This window comes from Drosophila novamexicana, unplaced genomic scaffold (genome assembly GCF_003285875.2).
Source record: "Drosophila novamexicana strain 15010-1031.04,08,12 unplaced genomic scaffold, DnovRS2.1 tig00000193-arrow-pilon, whole genome shotgun sequence".
NCBI lineage: Eukaryota > Metazoa > Arthropoda > Insecta > Diptera > Drosophilidae > Drosophila > Drosophila novamexicana.
Genome location: NW_020824787.1, coordinates 4197608 through 4220638, shown reverse-complemented (window position 1 = coordinate 4220638; position 23031 = coordinate 4197608). Strand labels below are relative to the sequence as shown.

Sequence of the window (23031 nt, the reverse complement as noted above, 5' to 3'; positions counted from 1 at the left end):
TTAGCCAAGTATGGATGCACGTTTGTACATGTACAAGTATGTATGGACATACCTGAAGAAATTAACAAAAGCCAGTGTATAATTACACCAATTCGAATATTTTATATATTACAAATAATAGAAGTACTAATAATATTCGAAAATAATTGCTATTGGGCGGAAGAGAAATAAATCCTTTTGTATCTAAAACTGCTTTCACAAGGTATGTGAGGCCTGCTCCCACTAAAAACCCCTCATCAGACCTATTTCTAGTGCGAAAATGCTTCTGCATGAGAATCTATAGTAATTGCAAGAAATATAATAATAATAATTCTAATAAAATATTAATAATAATAATGCTAATAACAATACTAACAAAAATATGAAATAAATAACAATGCGAGATATATTTCGTTTTAGCAGATTAAGTGAAAACTCACCTGAAGAACACTCCTATTAGGCGGACACATCTCTTTAACAAATGCTATCCGCCCATGATTGATTTTAAATGTATTTAACCTGAACTGAAAAACTTTGCTCCTCTGAATAATCAGACGTCAAATATGAGAACCAAGGCTGCAAACCATTTTCGAACCGAAACGCTTGGAACTGGAAGTTACAATTGATATATTACTATGAATAAAAACTGGAACCAAGCCAAGATGCCCAGTATGTCCGAACCGAACCGTAAACTGAAACCCCAATTACATTTTTGGCGCTTGCAGCTCTGATGACAAGACAATCTTTTTCACAGATTCCTTTCATAAAAGTAGAGTTTTTCAAAATATCATGTTAATATTTCCATTACGTTATAATGGGTAACTGCTCAATGCAAAGTTCAGATCTTTAAAAGTCCTATTATTATTATTCTTTTTGTAATAATACAAAATACAAAATTAAATTAGTTTAGTAGAAATGTGCTTTGGTAATGAAAGCCATTTGACACAAATTATTTGTACTTATTACCCCTATATCGTGTCAATGCCCTAATTTAATTTTATTTGTTAGACAACAAAAGCGGCTGGAAAATTATACAAATTGTGCGGCACATAGAAAAATATAAATGCAAATATTTGCACAAGTTACACAAATGATTGCAAATTGTTCGCTCAATTTTCTTAATTATATTTGCGCTGACAATTGGAGTCGACGATTAGTGCCAAGTAATATCGATTCGGGCGCTATAAAAGCTGCGCGTTCTAGCCAGAAGTCGAAAGCATTGAATATGAATTCATTTTACGTTGTTTTGTTGTGCGTCCTGTGCCTGACTCGGGCCGAGCAAGAGGAGCTGAGCGTGCGACGCCTTATGAAGGAATTGGATGTGATTCCAGATGTGCTCAAGGAACTGCCGCAAGGACTGCTTAAGGTAAGCCATTTACACCTAACCAAAACTTAACTATACTCTGGCCAAAACTTTAGATGCGTTTTGAGAATGGAATGGAAATTGAGGAGGGTAAGACGTACACCCCCACAGAACTGAAATTCCAGCCCAGGCTCGAGTGGAATGGCGATTCGGAATCTTTTTATACGATCATTATGCTCAGTCCCGATGCGCCCAGTCGTGAGTATCCCATATACCGCTCGTGGCTCCACTGGCTGGTGGTCAATGTACCCGGCATGGATGTGGCCAAAGGTCAGGCTATATCCGAGTACTTTGGCCCAATGCCGCCCAAGGATAGCGGCCTGTTGCGTTATGTGGCACTTGTCTATAGGCAGTCGGGTAAACTGGACTTCGACGAAAAGAAAATGGATCTGAAGAACGCCGAGGATCATAGCAATTTTGATCTGGAGAAATTTACACAGAAATACGATATGAGCGCTCCATGTGCAGGCAATGTATTTCAGTCCAAGTGGGATGAATATGTGTCGGAATTGATGAAAATGTTGTACGATGTGAGCGAGTGAGGGCGAATAGTGTGACGCCTGCTAAAACTGTGAAAGTTGTGGTACTGGGTTTCTATACTTAAAATATAAATCATACATAAAATAGTTGTTTAATAAATTTAGTAAGCACATGTCTATGTCTGTTTGTTGTTTTACAATAGCATTTCCTAAGTACAAGTTTTGAAAATCTCCGAGATTGGTCTAAGTTTTGCTTTGTTTGTAAACCTATATTTCTAGCTTATAAAACCAAATTAAAAACGACAGAAAATTGTTCAATGATAAATAAAAATACATTTAGCTCATTTAACTTGACTCAAGCCAATTCGAGCCATCTTATAAACATCTCATAAAGTAAAGGAAACTTCAGGCTAAGAGCTTTAGATACAGTCGCCTAATCGAAATTTAACTAACTTTTACTTACCTAGAGCTGCTACAAGCCTCCCCAGCGCACGCTTCAGCAACATTGATTGACTTGCTACATTTTCAAAGTGCGCCAACAAAATCAACAACAACAACAACAACTATGCAGCATAGCTATCGCTTTGCACTTGCAGAAAAGTCACTTAAACTTTGCAATCGTGATAAGACGTAATGCTAGATTTCCATTTATATTTCCTCCAAGAGCCCAGGCCCGCCCCGCCGGGAAACAAGTGTTAAAGGTGCAACGCCAACAAGAGTCTGTGTAACGCGAGAGTCAAGTGTTGCCAAGTCAACTTTGGGCTTGGGTATATGAGGGGATGTTGGTGTTGTGTTGGGGCACTCAAATAGTAACTAAACGCAGGGCACAAAGCGTTTTGCGGCAAACGGCAAATAACCTTAAGGTTAAGATTACAAGGTAATTTGATTCAATTCCACTGATAGGCGTGCCAAAAGCAACAACAAACAGACTCAAGACCCACGACTTGTACCCAGGGCTGCCGGCTACGGAGCCAATTTCAATGGCAATGGCAATTTCCCAGCTCTAAAGATGACAATGTCAAGATAGCAATTGTTGCAGCATTGCCGCCAGCCAGCCTAAAATGTCGTTTTCATTTTATTCTTAGAAGTATTTTGTTTTTTTTTTTTTTCTCCTGATTTTGTTTATCAGTTTGTGTATAAATTTGCCTCCACTTTGACATATTTAGTGGCCTCCTTCGGCTCTGCGATACGGCCAAAGGCAGCTCATGTGCTGCACACAAGCTGCTAGTCCATTATAACGCAATATAAGCTCAATAACCAAGTGAAAGTGGACCGGCAGACTTTATACATCTTATCACTTAAATTTAAGCTCAATTTATGTAGGTCAAATATGTGAAGCCTTACTACACGAACTTCATATGAAGTTCCTTTTTGGGGCATACTTATTTGTGGAAGCATCAAAAGGATTATATACTTATCGCATACAATAATAAATTAAAATATTTGAAAGGGCAGCAGAAAGGGCATTTAAAGGAGGTGTGGACAATCGCTGGGCTTAACATGGTCATAAAAGAAAAAACTTATTTTCTATAATATAATATTTTGTATAATATAAAGATCTATAGTAAATAGGTAATAAGAAATGACCTGTTCCCGGAAAAAATTATGTATATATATATAGATATGTTTATAAATCTATTTCAAATAAAATTTTCATTACAACTCTATCGAGTTATACAACTCTCTTTTGAATTCATTTTGCGAACTCGCTGAACGATAAGCAGCAACGACCTATTTAAAGTGCTACTACTAATTTCAAGCTGGCCTGGTCACAGTTTTCATACATTTTGAATGCTCCCTCGTAGCACATGGCGTATGGGTAATCTACAGCTGAAGCTCAGTCACAAATCCCCGAGGTAGCAGAGCTCTTGCTGTTGTAGTTGTAGTTGTAGACGTCGCCTCCCTGTGGCCTGTGGCACATGCTGTGTAAAAGTTAAGTAAGCTTCTTCTTATTATTTATCCCATGTGACAAATTTGCTGCAGCAGATTTTTGCCTCGCATAATAAACTATGCGTAGCAGTGTAAAAAAAAAGAAAGAGAAAGAAAGAATGAAGCATATTCAAAAAGAAAAGAAGAAGTTTCATCTTTGGGAAAAGTTTTTTGCACTTTTTAATTTAATAATCGTCGTCGCACTCGTTAAGTTGCCACAAAGTTTGAACTCCCCGCAGGCAGTTGTTGATAGTTGGCTGCATTTACATTTGCTTAATAGCCGCCTGATGAGTAGGCTTTTAATTGCTAGCAGGCGGCTGGGAAGGGAGCGAGACTGAGCTGCATTTGAATAAATAAAGAGCCGGCACACTTGTTGGCCCCTGCATTATTTATTGTTGGAATCAATGACTGTGACACTTGGAAGCGTTCAATATGCGAAACTTGCACTTGCATATTGAATAACATTTCAAATGCATGCCTGACAAGCCAAGCAAATGACAGGACAGTGCAGCACAGCACAGCACAGGACACAGCAGCAGCAACAGCAACAGCAGCTGGACTAGGATGCTTCAACCAACGCCCGCACAGTCGGGGCTGCCACTGCTGACGTTGTCGTTTCTGTCACACAGTTAAAATGTGATAAATTCCATTAAGTGACAGGCACACACACATAGACACAAACGGAGAGTTGCAGCAGCAAGAAATCCATTTTGTGGGCTCAAATCAAAATGTACCCGCCAGCCAGTCACACACACTCACACACACATACTCGCATACCCGCACAAATTCCAAACATCAACTTGAAACTTCATGTTCACATTGAAAGCCAAACTGACACCAACAGACATTTGTACGCATCGCATATTGAAATTGTAATTTGATTTCTGCCTTTTGCCACCAACAACAACAATAACCATAACAAAAACAACTCTTCAACTGTCCGACTCTCGAACCGTGTTTCTTTTTTTCCCTCTCTCTCTCTCTCTCTCTCTCTCTCTCTCTCTCTCTCTCTCTCTCTCTCTGTATATGTCAGTCTAGGTCTAGGCATGGTCAGTGGAATAGAGTTTTACGGGCAAATCTGACCATCTCCTAATCAAATTCTAAAGAATGTAATCTGTAGATTTCTATTAATATTTGTATCTTGATCTCAGTAAATCACTATCTATAAACTGTTTGTCCTGACTGTCTGGCTGATTGGCGATCAACGCACAGCCCATACCGTAAGAGCTAAGAAGCTGAAATGTTCACGGTTGTTACCTTATTTGATGAACATGCACGTTAAGACGGGGTTTCGGGAAATTCCACCATGTGTGGAAGAATCGCGAAAAACGTTTGTATGCAACTTTTTTGCTTACCCTCCGATCGGTATTTGCATTTAAAGCTTATATATATGAATATAAACATGCATACAAATATAAACATGTATGTGCATTCATAAATTTATACAAGCGTACATATATGTTTGTATGCATATCTGCATATATATCTACGCATATTTGTATGCATGCATTTTTGTATATATGCAAACACGCATATGTACATAACATAATAGCATTTTAAATATTAATCGTAATATTAAATTACCCAATAAAACTGGAACTAATTTACATGTGTGCGAGCTCTCTAAGGTTATGATTTTTTTTTCATCTATTGTGGTAAGATATTGATGGGGCATTGCAAGCTAAATGCCTCTCTTTTTAAAAATTTGTTTATTATTTTAAAGTTCTTTGCACTTTTTTCATTATTTATATTATTTTATCCCAGCTTCATTTAATTTATTGCGCTGAAATATACACATTCATGCCCCATCTTAAATACTTCAACAACCCCTAACAATGACTGCATCTGATGTCAGCTCTAGCTCTTTTCTGGATCTGGCAACAGACAAAGCCTCGCGGCGCACTTAAATCATTATTTAATTTTAATTTTAAATGCGCTTCTTTTTTTTTTGTTATCGGCCCGTGCGTTGCGCATTCGAAACAAAGCGCTGGGCAAATAAATAAAATAAAATGGCAAACTCATTACAAGGCAAGTGGCGAATGGACGCCAAGTGGCAACGTCACGGCAACAAGTCGGCAGCGGGATCCTCGGCGCTGCACGCCGCCAACAATGCAGCTGGCTGCACAGCAGAAAAAAAAGGAAAAAAATAGAGCAAAAAATGGCCAACAATGCGCCGCTCAAAAGGCACAATGGTGGCTCAACACACGGTGCCGCCTAGTGCTGCCCCACCTGCCCCAAATGCTTCCTGTTGCCGTTGTTGCTGCAGCCGCTGCTGCTGTTGCTGCTCGGTTGGCTGCATTGTTCGGTGGCAGTGGCCAAGCGCCGGCGGCAATGGCGGCGACGCCTCCATGGGGGCATTGATGCCAGGTGACAGACGGGAAAAACTGTGAGCAAGTATGCGCGCGTGCGTGTGTGTGTGTGTGTGTGACGGCATAAAATTTTCAGACCGCAACCAGCCATGTTTTCAAGCTAATTGCCCGCTATTTACATTTTAAATTGAAAAACTTAAAGAGAAGCTCACGGCATTTCGACATGGGTAAGCCAATCCTAAGTTTCTTATTCCTTTGTAATAAGGCCTTACTAAAATTGAACAAAATTTATTATGTGACTAAAAGTCTTAGCTTAGTTCTAAATAAAATTTGCTTAACTTTAGCCTAAAATCTGTTTTCTTTTTTTATAAAATAAAGAAAATCTTGCTTAAATTTAATTTGTAGCAGTTGATAAAAAAACTTCTTAAGTAAAATTCTTAAATTAACTCCGACATTAAAAATTACTTTTGAGCCTGGCTCAAATTTTGCAAAAAATCGTTTGCACCTATAGTCTACGTATTTCCGTTTCATAAGAGCTCCAAATATTTTATTAAACTGATTTTGACAAGAAAACTTTCATGATGTCATTGTCGATCCCATGGCAAATATTATTAGGCTAGCCAAGAATTAGGTTCTCGTTTCCCTTTTTAACTCAGTCGACAGCTGGGGAAAGTTGTTTCCCCATTTCCTATTAATTTTCCCCTATGTCATGCACAGGCCTCAAAAATATGCCCCTGTCAAAATGATCTATGTGGCTAATCAAACGCATAACAGAAAAATAGGCAGTCGAGGCTGGAAAAAAGTATAAGTTGGCATACGGCAAACATATTTATAAATATTGAAAAAATAAAAAGTGAAAAAAAAAATAATGGAAAGTGTAAAAAATGTGCAAACATTAAAAAGATTTAAGTAAATTTGTCTTGCTGCGTGCGCCCATCAATAACTTTGGCAGCATATTTGACTTCTGGAGCTGTAACGATATTTTTGCAGTGCCATACCCGCCCCCACCCTTCGCCAATGTAGCTAGCAGCCGACTTATTACATGCTGGGGTTGTATTTTGGGGCTGGTAACTGTGGACGCATAAATCCAAAAAGTCAATGCAAGCCTTTAAAAATATTTGCCCTGCCAGGCCGGCAGTTAGCCAGCCAGCTGCTACCCCTCCATTCCACATCACGCAACGCCCACCCACCCACACACAGAGTGTGCACACTTTTGCCAGCTATCTGGCTAATGTTTGCTCTTGGCATAGCATTACAAACATTAGCTTTGGGTGTGCCATGCAAATATGCCGGCTACTATGGCAGTTTCTCTCAAATTGCCCGAAAAAGTATGCTACATTTTTTGTTGCAAAGGGCGAGTCGCTTGGCGGCGCTTGCTGCTAATTTTGTGTTTCCTTTTCTTACACTTGCGACCTATGTAATTTTAAAATCGATAAGCAACAGAGTTCCCACCAAGCACCACCAGCAACACCCCTGGCTGGCTGGCGGTTCTTTGGGGAGGAGTTTGCCATTTTGTTTTGCTACATTTTTGCATGAAAATCACGAACTTGTTGTCAAAAATGTTACCTTATCGACTTTAGGCTGCGGAAATGATTGGAAATGCGGCGACCACTCAAAGACCTAACCAGCTACAGCAGCTGGGCATGGCATTTCTGTGTGTCGTGTGGGTGTGTGTGGGTGTTTTGTTGCGGTAAAAACAATTTCCAAAGTTGTCAATAAAAAGTAACTGTTTAGATGGCAGGCGTTTGCCGTTGCGGGAAACAAGCGGTTGTCAAATTGTTATGCACGGTTACTGCCAGCCCTTTTCCTTTGCCCTGCTTGTCAAATGCAGCCCACAGCAGCAACATCAGCAAATAATAAAATGACAAAGGATTGACATATTTCAAGCGGCGCATAAATGACGAGAGCGCATTTCGTATGCATGAGAAGAAACGAGGCCTTGTCTTGAGTTTTTCTTTTGATTATATTGGAATTTATTGCTCGCAATTGCCGCTGAGAAATGGTTTTTAAGTCTTCCCAGCTTTTTTCGTAATTGATTGCATATTTAATCTATGAAAAAGGGTATGTAATGTATTGAATAGTTAGTCGAAGACCAACACAGTCTCATGTTAAGATGATTGGTTATTTTCAAAATCAAATTATTAAAAAATATTAAAATATATATAAAAAGCATGTTCCATTATAACCAGGCATCAACTTACGGTAAAATATATTAATACAACTAACTTAAACTGTAAATTTTTATTATTTTTGTACTATATTATATTATTTTAATTATTGATATTTATTTTTCAGCAATTAATTTGTTCCAAGTATGACCTTCTAAGCCTTTTGTATTAATATGTAGACGTCGTAGAATTTTCAATAAAGAGTTAAAACATTTCAGTAGAATCGCAAACGCATAAATATGTAAAAATTCGATTTATGGCTAACTTAACTAGGCTAAGACCGTGCTGAGAAGACATCAATTCACATCCTTATCAGAATATTTTCTTCTTCTTTAAAATTGCCAACAGTTCCCTGTTTTGGTCCCCATTACAAATTTATAATTTTGCCTCGCTTTGTCAAAGCTGAATATTACAAAGTCAAAAGCGCACCCCCAAAAAAATGTGCTGCACAGACAGAAATTTCGCCTACACCCAAACACACACACACACACACACGCACACATACATTTGCGACTTAATCAACAAAAGTACTAATTGCATAGAAGACTCACTGACATTGATGTCTGCTCGTGCTGGCACATTCGCCTCCATTGGCACTTCCCATTTCGAAATCCGCCTCCACAGACACTTCTACTTCGAATTTCATTTGCGCTTATGTGCAATGGCATTACCGTTACCGTTGCCATTGACGTTACCTGGGCCCACGCTGCTGCTAAGCTGTCTGCCTGCCCAGGCGAAGGGAGATCCCAATCACACACACACACACACACACTGTCACATGGCCGCCGGGCCAGTTGGCGCACAACTTCATTAACGTAAAGTAAACACACGCATGCAGTTGGCGCTGCCAGTTTGATGTTGTTGTTGTTGTCGTTGTTGCCAGTTTAAAGTTACATTTTCGACATTTTGCGGATGAGTGGGGGGGGGGGGGGGGGGGGGGGGGGAGAGGCAGCAGCAAAAGTGCAGACAAGCTCATCTTTGCTCTGCACGCGGGTGTGCGTGTTTGCGTTTCACTTAGACGCACTTTAATGCTGAAATTGCGCATACGCCGCGTGCTGCGACTAGATCTTAGGCATCTTTTAAATGCATGCAAATTAACATGATTTAAATAATTAAATATAATTTGATGTGCTTTTGCGGCGTTGCCATTGTCATTGCTGTTCTTGTCTTGCTGCCGGCACATTTATGAGCCTGTGCGAGAGTCCATTAACAAAACATAACGATGTGTCATGTGACTCATAAAGAGCGCCAAAAACCCACACATACGCACCGTCCAACACACACACACAGGCAGACCGCAAATGCGGCACTTCGTTTATTTTTTTCTTTGGCTGTTTTTCATATTTATGAGTCGGCGACTTTTTGTGTGGCTGTGTGTGTGTGTGCCTCTTAACATGCCTAACGAACTGCCAAATTACGCGAAATAGCATTAAAAATTTAAATTTTGTTCGTGCTGCGTCAAAAGCGCTCAAAAGTAGGCAACAAAAAACACGCGTGCGCCCGTTCCTAAATGGCCATTCAACTTTTGTTGTTCTCGAAATAAATCACTTTACAAATGCCACAACAAAAATGCTGCCAAATAATACCAACAACAACAACAAAAAGCATTTGTATATGGCTTTAAAGCTTTGACGGCATTCCTTTATATAGATACATTTGTACTAGGAGAAACCTAATTCATAAGGATTTACCAGATGTCGCTCTTAAAGTATGTTTATATCCTCAACTGTAAAGTAATTTATATTTAAAGTGTTTAACAATGTATAAGTCGAATTATGCTTTAGCTTTGGCAACCGAATCTTGAAATCTTAGCATACTAAATATACAAAACAGTCAGTCAAACGTTTACGAATGCCGCACAAAACAGAATTGAGGAAACTAAAACAACTAGAAAAGAATAAAAGAATTAAAAACCCGTAAAATAAAAGTGTCTATGCTCATAGTACATAAATTGAAATGTGAATTGAAACATTTAATAAAAACAGACTCAAATTAAATTCCAAAATCGATTTGCTGGCTAATTCATAAATAAACAATTGAAATATCTATCAATTTTCAAGAGCTATGCAGCAAGCAGCTCGGTTAAACGAAGCTCTTATTTTATAAAATTGAAAATCAGTTGCATGTTAAAGACCAAGCAGGAAGTGTACGTTGTGCATGCCTTGGCCCATATGACAAGAGTCAATTGTGAAATGAAAAATAGCTTGATAACCGCATGTTAAATCATGTCACCCCTCTCTCGCCCTCTCTCTCTCTGCCTCTCGCCCTGCCCTGCTCTCTGTTTATCGTTAAGGCGTAGCCAACACACAATTGCACAATATTTCCGGTAAGGTAATAAATAAATTGCATACGTAATTAAAATTGACGGCTGTGCAGGCCTCCGTTTCAGTCTCGGACTGCGGCAATTGTTACAGCAATTACAGCAACAACAATGCCACAAAGAAGAAGCACAAGCACAATAATAAGAAGAAGGCAGAGGAACAAAAGTTTTCTGTCTTGACTTGTGCTTCCTTTTAACGTCAACCAAATGCCAGTTGCTGCTGTTGGCAGCTCTTTGTTTTCCTCTCCTTTTTTTTTATTTTTGGACTATACAAGTTGCATGTGAAACATGGATGTGGCATGCAGCAGGCGACTATCAGGTAGGGAGGGCTTGAGTTGTATATGAAGGTAAGCACTGTTAACTTGTCTGCCTGCCTGCTGTTTGTTTTTAATTTTGTATCGTGGGTTTGTCTTTGGGGGTCCGCCTGCCTTGTTGAGCTATTTGCATGACAAAAGCTCAACAGGAGCTGCCCACTGTGGTGTGTCCTTTGGTCTAGGCAACACCTTTTCGATTGTTCCTTGTTCTCGTTGCCATTGTTTGCCACAAGTCACGCAACTCGTGCTTGAAACAGGAGAACCTTTCAGGCTCATAACTAGCCCCTAACTTGATTTCTTTACAACTTAACAAACAACAAACGAGCTTTGTGCGCTCTTTTATGTTAATTCATGCAGTTCGGCATGATTAACTAGCTTCAAGGTTTGATTAGAGAGAAGAAAAGATTCCTAATTGGCGTTAACTGTCTGGCATACAATACATTAGCAAAGATTTATTTTAATCAAAGTAAAAGTTAAGGCACACTAAATTATGATTAAATTCTTTCAACTCATCTAACCGTTAACAACTCGCATTAACATACTTTAATCATTATTAATAGCCAATAACAAAGGTACGAAAGTTAACATAAATGAATTAACATAAATCTAAGAAATTGTTATTGAGCATAGGCTCGTCTTCTGTTACAGATTTGTATGCGCTAACTAACGTTAACAGAAATAATGTAGATTTAATTTGTGAGCGACTCCACTTTAGAAGCTGCTTTAAGTCAAGAATTTATGGAAGGCATAAATGTTGTCGCCGTTGTTGAGCTTGTTTTTGTCGTTGTTGCCGCCGTTTTTGCTGCTGCCGTCATGCGAGCCATTAAAAAATCAAAACAAGTTAACAGTAACCAACTAGTAGCTGGCAAGCCGGAAACCGGAAGTGAGAACAGGGCGCTGCCGCAAGTTTGCGGTGGCGTCCGCGTGCGGCGTGTGCAGGAAGTGAACAACGCAACAGCAACAGCAGCAGCAGCGGCAACACCAGCAACAACAACAGCAGCAGCAACGGCAGCGGCAGCAGCGGCAGCAACAACAGCCGAGACGATAGCCAAGCAGCGATTGTATTTGTACTTGTTCTATTGTTGTTGCAGTTGCTGTGGTTGTTGCATCAAAGCCATGTTCTGTGGCGCTGAAGCGCATGCGAGCAGCTCGCGATAAAGTTGGCAACAAGTTAACAAGTTAAAGCCGTCAGTGTGTGTGTTTGTGCTGACATTTGTGACCCATGTAGTCCAATGTCAGAACTGTTAGCTGACCTGTTGTTTGGACCCTAGCAAACGAGGGTCATTTGCAACGGCCTCGAAAACGACCCTCTTCATCACACCGCCCGCCGGCTGCAAATAATCGACAGAGTTTTTGGTAACAACTCATGGCTTTAACATGCCACACGGCAACCAGCACCAGCACTTCATGCAGCTGCCAGCTCAACGGGCAACCGAAAGCCGCTGGCTAATACTGCAACAGCTCTGCCCCTCTCCTACCGACTCTCCCACTTACACATTGTGCCTCTCGCTCTCACTCTGTGGCAGCCAGACAGCGGCGTTTTGGCATTATAATGCCATTAACTTTGTCAGAATTTAGCGCTGCAAATTTTCGCAGCGACAATTTATGCATAATGAGCAGAGACCCACACAGACACACGCACACAAACTCACCCACACAGAGATATTCGCATACACATGCAACTGGCCAGTAGCACTTAGTTGCCCAGAAAACATTTTCTTTGACTTCACTAGAAACTAGTAATGACAATATCACGAGGACGGAGATTTACAAATGAAATAGAAAATCTTTAAAAATATTAGAAAATAATGTTTGCTAGATAATACAAATTATGCAATCTTCTGACACCGTCTAGACTTATCAAAAACCATAGAAAATGTAATAACAATTATAAGAAAATTTTGAATAATTTTATAACTTAGTTGTTTTTTATATTTAATTACAAAGTAATTGCAGTTAAGATAATTATAGACATAGCTATCAAGGCCCTAGGCTGCATTTAACTTTTGCTTGCAATTATTGCAACAATTTGTTCACTGGGTTTCTTGAATACCAAAATGAGATTGTTTATGACAGCGGCAGCGCCCGCTGGGTAACTAACTCCCAGCAACTGCGACTGACTCTGCTGCTGGATGTGGCAGTGCCAGTGGCAGAGTGCCACTGACGACAGCAAGTGGCAGTACGAGTATTTGGCAGTCATAGACGTCAACTACTCGTAAGCTAGCCGGCCATAATACCACTAAATTTCTACATATACACTCAGTGTGTGCGTATACTTGTGTGTGTGTGTCTAGGTGTAGGTGCTTGTTGACGTAGCTTTTGTCTAGGGTTGCCATGGCAGGTGAAATTTCTTGGAAAGACCACACAGCAGCTGAAGCCGCCTCATTGTGGCAATTGGGTTATGAAGACTGAGACCAAGTTGGCAACTGGAACTGAAACTCCGACTGCTTGATGACTTGCACTGCAATTGCCCGAGTGTGTGTGTGTGTGTGTGTGTATGTGTGCGAGTGTGTGTTTATATTTGGACTCTGTTTGACTTTGCTCGCACTCGCACAGCGTCAGCGAAAAATTTTTGTTATTTACTTGGCTTGGTTGGGTTTTTGTTGAGTTGAGTTGCCTTCTCACTGCTGAAATTTATGACACCGCACACAGAATTTTGCATATTTGCACTGGGCAAATTAATTTCGCCTGCTATATTTGCGTTTTGCGGTGGGCAACGCCCAAAACCAGTGTTAAAAGCAACCAGTGAATATTCATACAAGCGTTGGTTAATTAAAAATTTTCATCAAATTATTTGAATTTCGTTGTCGGGTTTTTCCTGTTGCTGCTGACACGACAATTGCATTGGCGGTCATAACTTTTTACTATGTGCTTGGCAATCCTAAACAAGTTAATTTTTTTTATGTTTATATATACTACATTTGAATCAAAAAAGTTGCTGCCACGATACCCTACGAAGTTATAAAGGCCGCTTACTTAGGTGTGGCGTTTCAATATTTATGTCTAACTTATTGATTTACTCATACACATGCCTTCTTAAATAGTCCACATATGCATATTTGAAATATTTAATTATTTATTAAGCAAAACTTTACTTACAAATATACAATTATAAAAGTCCGCTCAGTGTTCTGGTTCGGACTTCATTCCGAAAGATGCACTGCGGGTCGCAAATGTCTTTTCTTTTGGCCAAAAACTTAGCATCGCGATGTCAAAAAGTTCAAAAGGCATCGTAATGCGAAACTGGTCAGACATATTTAAAATATATTATAAATAATAAGTATTACATATATATTATATATTAAAATGTTAAATAAAAGACTCCTATACTTAATTTATTTAACTATTCGACTAAAACTGAATTGCTTTACAAAATGTCGCTATTAATTTTTATTTAAGCGGCACTTGAAGCTGCCTCAAACAGAACAAACAATAAATAAAAGTGAAAAAGTGTTGTTAATGTTTACAAAAATGAACAAAGTCACGTTTTGGATTTGTAGTTACGCAACAGTCAAGTGCACTACGGGATTTTCTAAAGTGCATTGCTTGCTGGCGTGCCAAAAGGTCAGCTCAGGCTTTTTAATCTCTACATTTCTAGAGCACTCGCAAATGGAATCGCTCTTTTTTGTCAACTTTTTAGGCGTGCAAACTAAAATGCAACTTTATATAGATAGAACATATATCTACATATTTGTCTGTGTGAGTGTTGAGCATGGGCAAAACTTTGGCATTTGCATTTATCACAGCCGGTGGGAAAAGTTTTCAGCTTAAATTCCTGCATGCATTTCAACACGCAATTGGCATGTGACAGTCAAAATGTTTGCGCAAGAGGAGACAGTCGAACACACACTCACGACTAGGGAGAAAGAGAGAGGCACCTCGGGAATAGGCAAAGGCATACGAATCGAATGTTTGATATATCAATTTGAAAAGTTTGACTTAGTTTCCCCACTCGACCATTTCGATTAAAGTTTTCCATGCGGCGGATTAAAAACTTTTGTTCCCAGCGCAACTTTTTGTGTGCCGCAAAAAAATAGAAGAAACATTTTTGCATTGTCTGCATTACTTGGCAACATCCTGAGTAGGTTCAATATGCATTTGGCTTTTTGGCATTCTTGCACTTTTCTAGCCAAGTGGGCCATGGGCGTGAAAACAACAACAATACAAATGACTAAGTGAATTTAAAATGCACTTGAAAATTATTTAAACAGATAATATAGGCAAGGAAAAAAATGTGTTTGCAAAGTAACCTATCCTAATTGGAATTACGTACCAAATTCCGTAGTTCCAACACATATAGGCTCACAGATTGGCGAGTTAATATGTAATAAGCCGGTTAAGTTTATGTACAGAAATTTTTATAAAAATTAAATAGCTTAAAAATAAAAATACAATTTTTATATGCATTATTTTTTGCCCTGAACTTGAAAAGCTTAAAAAACTGTACTGAACTTGAAATGCTTAACGAATGGTTAAAAAATCTTGAACTTCTCAATCTTAAGAACGGAACAGTTAAACGCATAGACAGATAATCAGTGCTGCTAAATGCCGCAAAATAGCCAAAATATCTGAATTAAATTTCTGAGCACAAATTGACAATAAACATAGTTGCTAGAATTTGTAAATTATCTTTGCTGCATAGAGATGCCGCAATATTTCAAATTACTTTCTACTTCATTAAACGATATACTATATTACGCATTTCAGGGCAAATCGGGACAAATCGGACTCCAAATGGACTCATTCATGCGTGTTTACTTATCTAGCTGTTATTATTATTTTTTAACAATGGTCTGCAATGTGGTAACTACCATAAGCATTACCCGGACAATGGGCTGGTTGTTGATTGCGTGTGTGCCGTAAATTAGCGTTTCATTAAAAAACAGGCAAAATTTGTTCGCAATGTTGTCGTTGAATCGGGCGTTGAACAGTTGGTTCCAGTTGGTTCGTGTTTAGATCCGTGTCCACGTACAGTAAAGGCTAAAAAAAGAGCGACCGTAAATTAGTTGCATTACTTGATTAGCTGCACAAATGCTATTATTAAAATTCAATTTCCTTTACGTGCACCGCGATTGCATGTCTCATCGAATTTAACAAGTTTTCCATTTTGCCTTGCGCATTTGCATTTATCACGTGTCCGGCCAAAAAAAATACATTTTAATGAAATTTCGTCGTAAGTGCAAATTCCGGCGTGCAATTTATCAACCATTTTTAGGAGCGTGCTTATTTTTATATCGCAAAGATTGAGAACGCAGTCAGAGCGTAAGCTCATTTAATTGCAATACTATCGAGTTATCGATAACAGAAATCTGTTATATATCAGCTTTGGCAGTGCTGCCACAACGACTACTTCGCCGAACAAACAAAAATTCCTGACAAATTGAAACGAAAACTCGTAGCAAATTTAAATTCCAATTGAGAATTGTTTGCCTACGTAAGTCCTCGAATCAATTGATTTCTAAGTCAAAATAAACTAATCTCACATTTCAAAACTTTCCTATTTTTCCTTGTGACGACCAAATTTTTTTTCCAGATTGGTGTTTCTGTGACTTCCACTGCACTTTTTTGAGAGTAAAAACAGCCACAAGGTTTGTCAGCAATTTGTGCTTTTTTGCGCCATTAAACTATTGACATTAAACCCTTAACAATTTCTAAAACCATTCGCAGATAACCGAAAAGAAATAGCTTCAAAATGTCAGATCGTAAGGCAGTCATCAAAAATGCGGATATGAGCGAGGAGATGCAGCAGGATTCGGTGGACTGTGCCACACAGGCACTCGAGAAGTACAACATTGAGAAGGACATTGCCGCCTACATCAAGAAGGAGTTCGACAAAAAGTACAATCCCACCTGGCATTGCATTGTCGGACGCAACTTTGGATCGTATGTGACACATGAGACGCGCCACTTCATCTACTTCTACCTGGGCCAGGTGGCCGTATTGCTGTTCAAGAGCGGTTAATCGGACAAATGTAGGCTACCATAATAGATGTTCATATTGTAGAAGAAATCATAATCATAGACTCAATTACCTGAAATAAAACACGTTCTGGATGAAGCATACATATGTATATTTGTTGCATTTACATTTTCTTTTTCACACAAATAGTTTTCAAAAAGCAAAATTCAATAAAATTTCTGTGCGATTAAACTTTTACTTTTTAACTTATAATTACGTTGTTTTACTTTGCGGGATAATTTATATTTATATGTTAACAGCAAAAAAAAAATTGGCATGAAAGGACAAATCATAGAGAGTTCGATTGTTAAAAAAAGCACGCTGGAACTTTGCCAGTGTTGCCATATGCTAGATTTCAGCGCTTCGCAACACTAGGGCAACGTTTCAGTGGAGCTGTCATTGCCAAGGCTATTTAGTGAAAATTGTGCAAAAATTAAATTAGGGAATTAATTTTGTGCGTAAGTCTCGAGCAGCCTTCACTCTTTTCATGCTGCTCCATCTATAGACAATTGATTTATCAGTCAAATTTAAACTAATGCCTGCTTATTATTAAAAATTAGAATTCTGTGACAAAATTATCCGAAATCGGCGTTCGCTGGATATTTTGATAGTCAGAACGACCACAATGTAAGTGCCGGTGCCTAGGGACCACAAATCTGAATGTTAATAAAGCGAACGAACTCCCGTAGAACTGGTGATTAATACCAAACTATAGCGCCAAGATGTCAGATCGTAAGGCAGTCATCAAAAATGCGGATATGAGCGAGGAGATGCAGCAGGATGCTGTGGATTGTGCTACTCAGGCCCTGGAGAAGTACAACATTGAAAAGGACATTGCGGCCTACATCAAGAAGGAGTTCGACAAGAAGTACAATCCCACCTGGCATTGCATTGTCGGACGCAACTTTGGATCGTATGTAACACATGAGACGCGCCACTTCATCTACTTTTACCTGGGACAGGTGGCCATATTGTTATTCAAGAGCGGTTAACTTAGCCCCCAATTCTACACACACTCCAATACACACACACACAGCACACACACACGAAACATTTGCAGTTCGCCTTTTTCGTTGTTGTAGCCCCTTCTCCATCCACTTTCCATATCAACAACACACCAAGAACTCTGATTTGAAATGGCACACTGTTAGAATCTTCTATATCTTGCAACACTGAGCAAATGGAGTGGCATGACGCTGTATAAAACCGATTCACTCAAGCAACCCACACTTACAATCGCGTTTATTAAATTTACATTAGTTTTCAATTCACACAACTTTCGAAATGGATTAAATCAATTACATCAGCTACAAATCTTAGTTGTTTTCATCATCTCTCGAGCTGTGATCAGCCGCTGTAACAATAAGATTTCCATGAGATTGAGCTTGTATCAATTTTATTTGAAAAATTATTCGCGGAACTTCTTGCTCGATATTCTTAATTATTTTTACATTTTAATACTTATAAAATGTAAAAACATGTTGTTTTTTTTTTTTATTATTTTGTCGATATGCTTTTCTAGAATTTTACTATCAACAGATGCTTGAGCTATCGCTGAAGATCAATGCTGCCGACAGTCAAAACTTAAGATTTTGGTAAATTTTTGTGTTTATAATATTATAATTATATCGGCATAAATGTATGTATACAATTGAAAAATGTGGTTCGAGTCAACCAACCACCGCATCGAAGCTGATAAAGTGTTTGGCGTTGGGGAGAGTACAATCATGCTATGCTATTGCGATGGGTATTTCCGACTTAAAAATATAAATATAATCAGGTTTGCTTTGTATTTGGTTTATACTTATAATTATCTTTAATCCATGTCTAATAATAGGTTAAAACCAATACATATGTATCTGGTTTAAAATCTTGACGATACTGAAAGCAATTAATACTTATCCTAGAGTATCAAGTCTTCAACGCCAAGAATTTGCAATTTTGAAATAAATAGTTGCTGCTGATAAGGTCGATGGCAGTTATTAAGCTGTGAATTACTTGCCAAGATTTAGTTTCGTTTTGCACTTGCGCTTGTACAGAATTCTAGATCCATCAACGCAAATAAATATTTTACAATATGTTGAGACTTCCTATGTTGTTGGTCTTTGGAAGTGTGACATTAGCAATATTTCCTCCCTCGAACTTGGAAGCGAACCAAGCGAACCATGTGCTGCAGCTGGACAGAGCTTTAGAGGAAACGGAAAGGCATATTGAAAGAAACGAGGCTCTTTTATCGAAACTGGAAGCTAGAATATTGGGCGCTACAGGCAAACTCACACCAAATCAATTCAACCACGGTTCATTTGATGATGAAACACAGCTACTGGATCCGCTGGAGCTGGACACAGCTATAGAGGAAACTGAAAGGGATATTGAAAGTAACGAAGATATTTTATTGCATGTGGAAACTTCAATATTTGGTGATAAAGCCAGACCCAGACCTAATCAATTCAAACCGCGTTCATTTGTAATTAAGAAAACCAATATGCCAGAAGAAATGCAAAAGTCAGCACTCAATATAGTCAAGGCCCAGCCGAACTTTAACAAAAAAGCATTTGTCACACAAACCATCAAGAAACAGTTCGAAAAGTCATTGGGGCTACAGAACTGGCAATGCATTTTGGGCAAGGAAATAGCTTACGCCTTCTCTCAAAGTATAGATACCTACATCAATATTAAAGCCGGGCATTTACAAATCAGTTTGTTCAATTTTTATACGAATAACGCCACAACTCAAAAGATGGGCTGCGAGAAAAATTGATATTTAAGGAAATTTTGTATATCCTCAATTTATTATAAATAAAAAAAAAGTACCAAGAAACCTCGATAGTTGATAGTTTACTGACTTTTAGCTAGATATATTAATTTTAATTAAAAATTTTGCGTTTATAAATAACTGAAAATACTTTACAAATAAAAAATTGTAGAAATGAGTTTCCTTAAGATAAGAAAGTCACATTTCGCATAAAATAATCCGTTTCTCATGGAAGCAAAAGCTAAATATACTTTCTTTACATTATTCTGCCCAGGGTTAAGTCAAGTTATTATAACAATCAGCAAGGCAGAGCTGAAATTTGGTACAACATATAATAGTTTTTGTGCAGTGTAGCCCTTTTCACAGTGTGGCTGCCAGTCGAACATATATTACGAATATTTGCTTTCACAGATGCTGGAACCGCACATCGATCAAGTCCTTTGAGTTAATCTTTGTGTATCGAGCTGCATCATAAGGTAAACAATGCACGCATGCTGTTTTTGTTGTATGCGTGTGTGTGAGTTAACACCTGACCGTGGCAAATAAAAATGGCTTAATTAAGTTAATTAAAATATTGTTGCTGCTGGTCGTCGCACGCGGTTCGCATTTATGTGCTTTTATTATCTCGGCGATTGGCAATTTTCGGACAGCAGGACCTTTGCACTGCCGGCCAGAGGATGTCGCCAGTCGGGTAATTATGCCAGCGCACGTACTAGCCGCAGGCGCTGGAGCTGGAGCTGGGCCAATGACAATACTATTAATAAAGTTGCAATGCCGTGGAAATATGTACTCTTCTTCTTTTTTTTAATACGCACATGAAAATGTTTGCCAGCGGCCAAACAGATGCAAATTGTTGGAAATGTCCTTTGAGCCGCTTTCACGGTTCGACGACTTTTGGCCTTGTCGCATTGTTGTCGCTGGACAGCTGCATTCGATATATGGGATGCATACGATGAATTCAATTCAATTGCTGTCGAGCTCTGTCCTGGCACAGACAGCGTCTCATGCATATTTCATGCGGCGCTTAAATACAGTCGAAATGCTTGCCATGCTCAACAAAATCCTTTGCGCCCATAAAAATTTAAGTGCCACGCACGCACATGACTCGCAATCAGGTTTACGCGCTCAAGCGTGCTTTATTAATATTTTTACGTTGTCAATTTATGGTAATTTTTTATGTTCTAACATTAAAAATAAAAAACAACAACAAGAAGAAATCATATTGCAAGTCAGGTGAAATCGTCATTTGTTTAGTAACCCCCTAGCTGCCCGTCTGTTGGCTCCATGGGCCCAACCAATTCTGTAAGACTTCTGACCCCAACTAAGCAGGCGCCTTACCAATCTACCCAGTCTGAGGTGACTTGTCCAGCAGCTGTTTGGACGGCTCCATTTGGAGTTATCTCCTGTTGAGCTGAATGAGCAACAGAGCGACTTTTGTTGAGTCTGCGCACTTGCCACACTCCGCTGCGACAAGTAGCGAGTGGCAAAAGACTCGTTAGTTCAATACTCGAAACTCTTTTCAAGTGAATGCAAGTTCAAAAACAATGGAATGTTTGTATTATTTATTGTGGATTAAATACCTTTTGGATTATTATATATTTATATTGTGGAATGAAAATAGTTCTAAATTAAAAAAAATGTGAATTTTCATTTGTTGTATTTAATGCCATTCTTCACGAGTTTAGTTTGAAATAAAATGCCAAAAAATTCATATTTGGAATACTTTCATTACAATGGTATACCATTCTAAACGACTTGTCGAAAAATATTGACTAATTCAAAATTCTGGAACTTTGAAATACCAGGAAAAGAGGAAAGTCTTGATAAACAAACAAGTTCTTAACCGCTTATATAGCAAGCATATCATAAAGTGGTCTGATGTTTCTAATACTTTGCAAATATATAGCAAACTTTGAAATGCCAAGTTTTAGTAAGATATCTTTAAAAAAAAGTTTACTATATAAAAACGTTCCTCTTTTGACCGTCCTAGTGTGCATAGATGCAGACAGACGGATGTACCAATAGATGGGTATATTAAATCTTTTAGCTACAATATGAACTTGAGTATATTTAAAATTTAAAGAGTAAGAAGAAATTCATAGAAAACTTTTCAACCGTACAGTGTCAACAACATTTAAGAGCCAGACCGAAACCCACTAGCGATAGCAATGTTCAATGGAGTTAAATGAAAAATAATAAAATTACTTAAATGCAGCGCAACAAAGAAATGCTTGATTTAAAGAGATGCATTTGATGGCCAATTTCCATATGGGAAATCGCATGCAATGCGAGCAATTTCCATGACCCACACAAAAGGAGCAGCCGAAACTTTTTGGTCTTTTTGAGCTGTGTGCGGGTCAAACAAAATGCCAACTTTTAAAAATTACAGTCAGCAGTGCTGACCTCAATATAAAATTACACAACATGACTTAAATAAACACTCACAGGCACACACACACACACACACACAGTCAGCCACACACAGTGCAAAAAACGAGAACAATTGCAAGTGCCATAGATACGAGCGTAATTGCATTTTACTTTGTTGCATTTGGTCAGGCAAAAAGCTAGAAAGCCAAAGTCAACCAACCAAACACACACACACGACACACACACACACTCTGACACACGCACATGTGTTAGGTTTTTTGCCTTTGGCTGCTCTTATTATTATTATTATTTATATTATTATTTTTGTTGTTGTTAATTTGTTACTGTGAAAAACAAACAAAGCCAAGCGGTTCGGTTGTGCGCAGAGGGGCACGGTTGGTGCCGCAGGGGGAGGGGTGAGGCGGGCACAGCAGGTCCAAAGTCAACACTGCGACTAGTTTTATCAGTCAGTGGACACAGAGAGGAGTGCGAGTGTGAGTATCCAACAGATGCAGCTGCAGCAACAGTCGACTCCGACAATGACAAAAAACACACACTAACACACACGCAGAAAAAAAAACTTAATGAAACATAAACAAGAAGCAGGCTGAGGGCAGAAACCAACGAAGCAACACAGCAATAACAAAAACCACACAAACTAAAACTGACAAAAAGAACAACAACAAAAATTATAATCTAAACAAGAAAATTCTCATTTGTTGCGCAATTTAACATATAACTAAAAAAAAGGAACACATTCAAAAAACAAAAAATGTCAAGCTAGTCGAAGTTGAAACACTCTTCATTACGAATCTTAACAATAGACACTCTGTAGAAAATAAAAATATAATAATTGATGATAATTATATATATATATATATATATATATAGTATTATATGAATGTACGGTATTTATCAAGATATAATTATAAATATTATTTTCATAATTATATTGACATATAAATATAAATACCAAATATTTGGTAAAAAATTCAAAAAATTATTGTTTAATTTATTTTTTCTTTTTTTTAGAGCCTAGAGGAATATGCATCATTTGAAACCGTTTTGCTTGGCTTCTAATTTTTG

The 23031-nt window shown here is 38.4% G+C and overlaps 3 protein-coding genes across 4 annotated transcripts; all 3 read left to right on the top strand.

The window, feature by feature from the left end:
- Positions 1 to 1037: 1037 nt before the first annotated feature.
- LOC115758686 (putative odorant-binding protein A5) lies at positions 1038 to 2120 on the top strand. Its single transcript, XM_030699429.1, has 2 exons — positions 1038 to 1345; positions 1399 to 2120. The coding sequence occupies exons 1-2, from the start codon at positions 1043 to 1045 to the stop codon at positions 1882 to 1884; spliced, it is 789 nt and encodes a 262-aa protein (XP_030555289.1). The 5' UTR covers positions 1038 to 1042; the 3' UTR covers positions 1885 to 2120.
- Positions 2121 to 16213: 14093 nt separating this feature from the next.
- LOC115758773 (dynein light chain 1, cytoplasmic-like) lies at positions 16214 to 16968 on the top strand. Of its 2 annotated transcripts, XM_030699539.1 has the most exons (3): positions 16214 to 16295; positions 16395 to 16449; positions 16529 to 16968. In XM_030699539.1, the coding sequence occupies exon 3, from the start codon at positions 16554 to 16556 to the stop codon at positions 16821 to 16823; it is 270 nt and encodes an 89-aa protein (XP_030555399.1). In that variant the 5' UTR covers positions 16214 to 16295; positions 16395 to 16449; positions 16529 to 16553; the 3' UTR covers positions 16824 to 16968. The 2 variants fall into 2 exon arrangements, with proteins under 2 accessions (XP_030555399.1, XP_030555398.1); XM_030699538.1 differs by lacking the exon at positions 16214 to 16295 and having other exon boundaries at positions 16329 to 16449; positions 16529 to 16967.
- Positions 16969 to 17324: 356 nt separating this feature from the next.
- Positions 17325 to 18127, top strand: LOC115758774 (dynein light chain 1, cytoplasmic). The gene is made up of 2 exons (XM_030699540.1): positions 17325 to 17447; positions 17510 to 18127. The coding sequence occupies exon 2, from the start codon at positions 17543 to 17545 to the stop codon at positions 17810 to 17812; it is 270 nt and encodes an 89-aa protein (XP_030555400.1). The 5' UTR covers positions 17325 to 17447; positions 17510 to 17542; the 3' UTR covers positions 17813 to 18127.
- Positions 18128 to 23031: the final 4904 nt, after the last annotated feature.

Excerpts from the sequence above, each read along its gene's own strand:
- LOC115758773 (XM_030699539.1), top strand. The coding sequence starts at position 16,554 with ATGTCAGATCGTAAGGCAGTCATCAAAAATGCGGATATGAGCGAGGAG.
- LOC115758774 (XM_030699540.1), top strand. The coding sequence starts at position 17,543 with ATGTCAGATCGTAAGGCAGTCATCAAAAATGCGGATATGAGCGAGGAG.
- LOC115758686 (XM_030699429.1), top strand. The coding sequence starts at position 1,043 with ATGCAAATATTTGCACAAGTTACACAAATGATTGCAAATTGTTCGCTC. Across the intron at positions 1,346-1,398 it reads TGCCGCAAGGACTGCTTAAG|ATGCGTTTTGAGAATGGAAT; the intron begins GTAAGCCATTTA and ends CCAAAACTTTAG.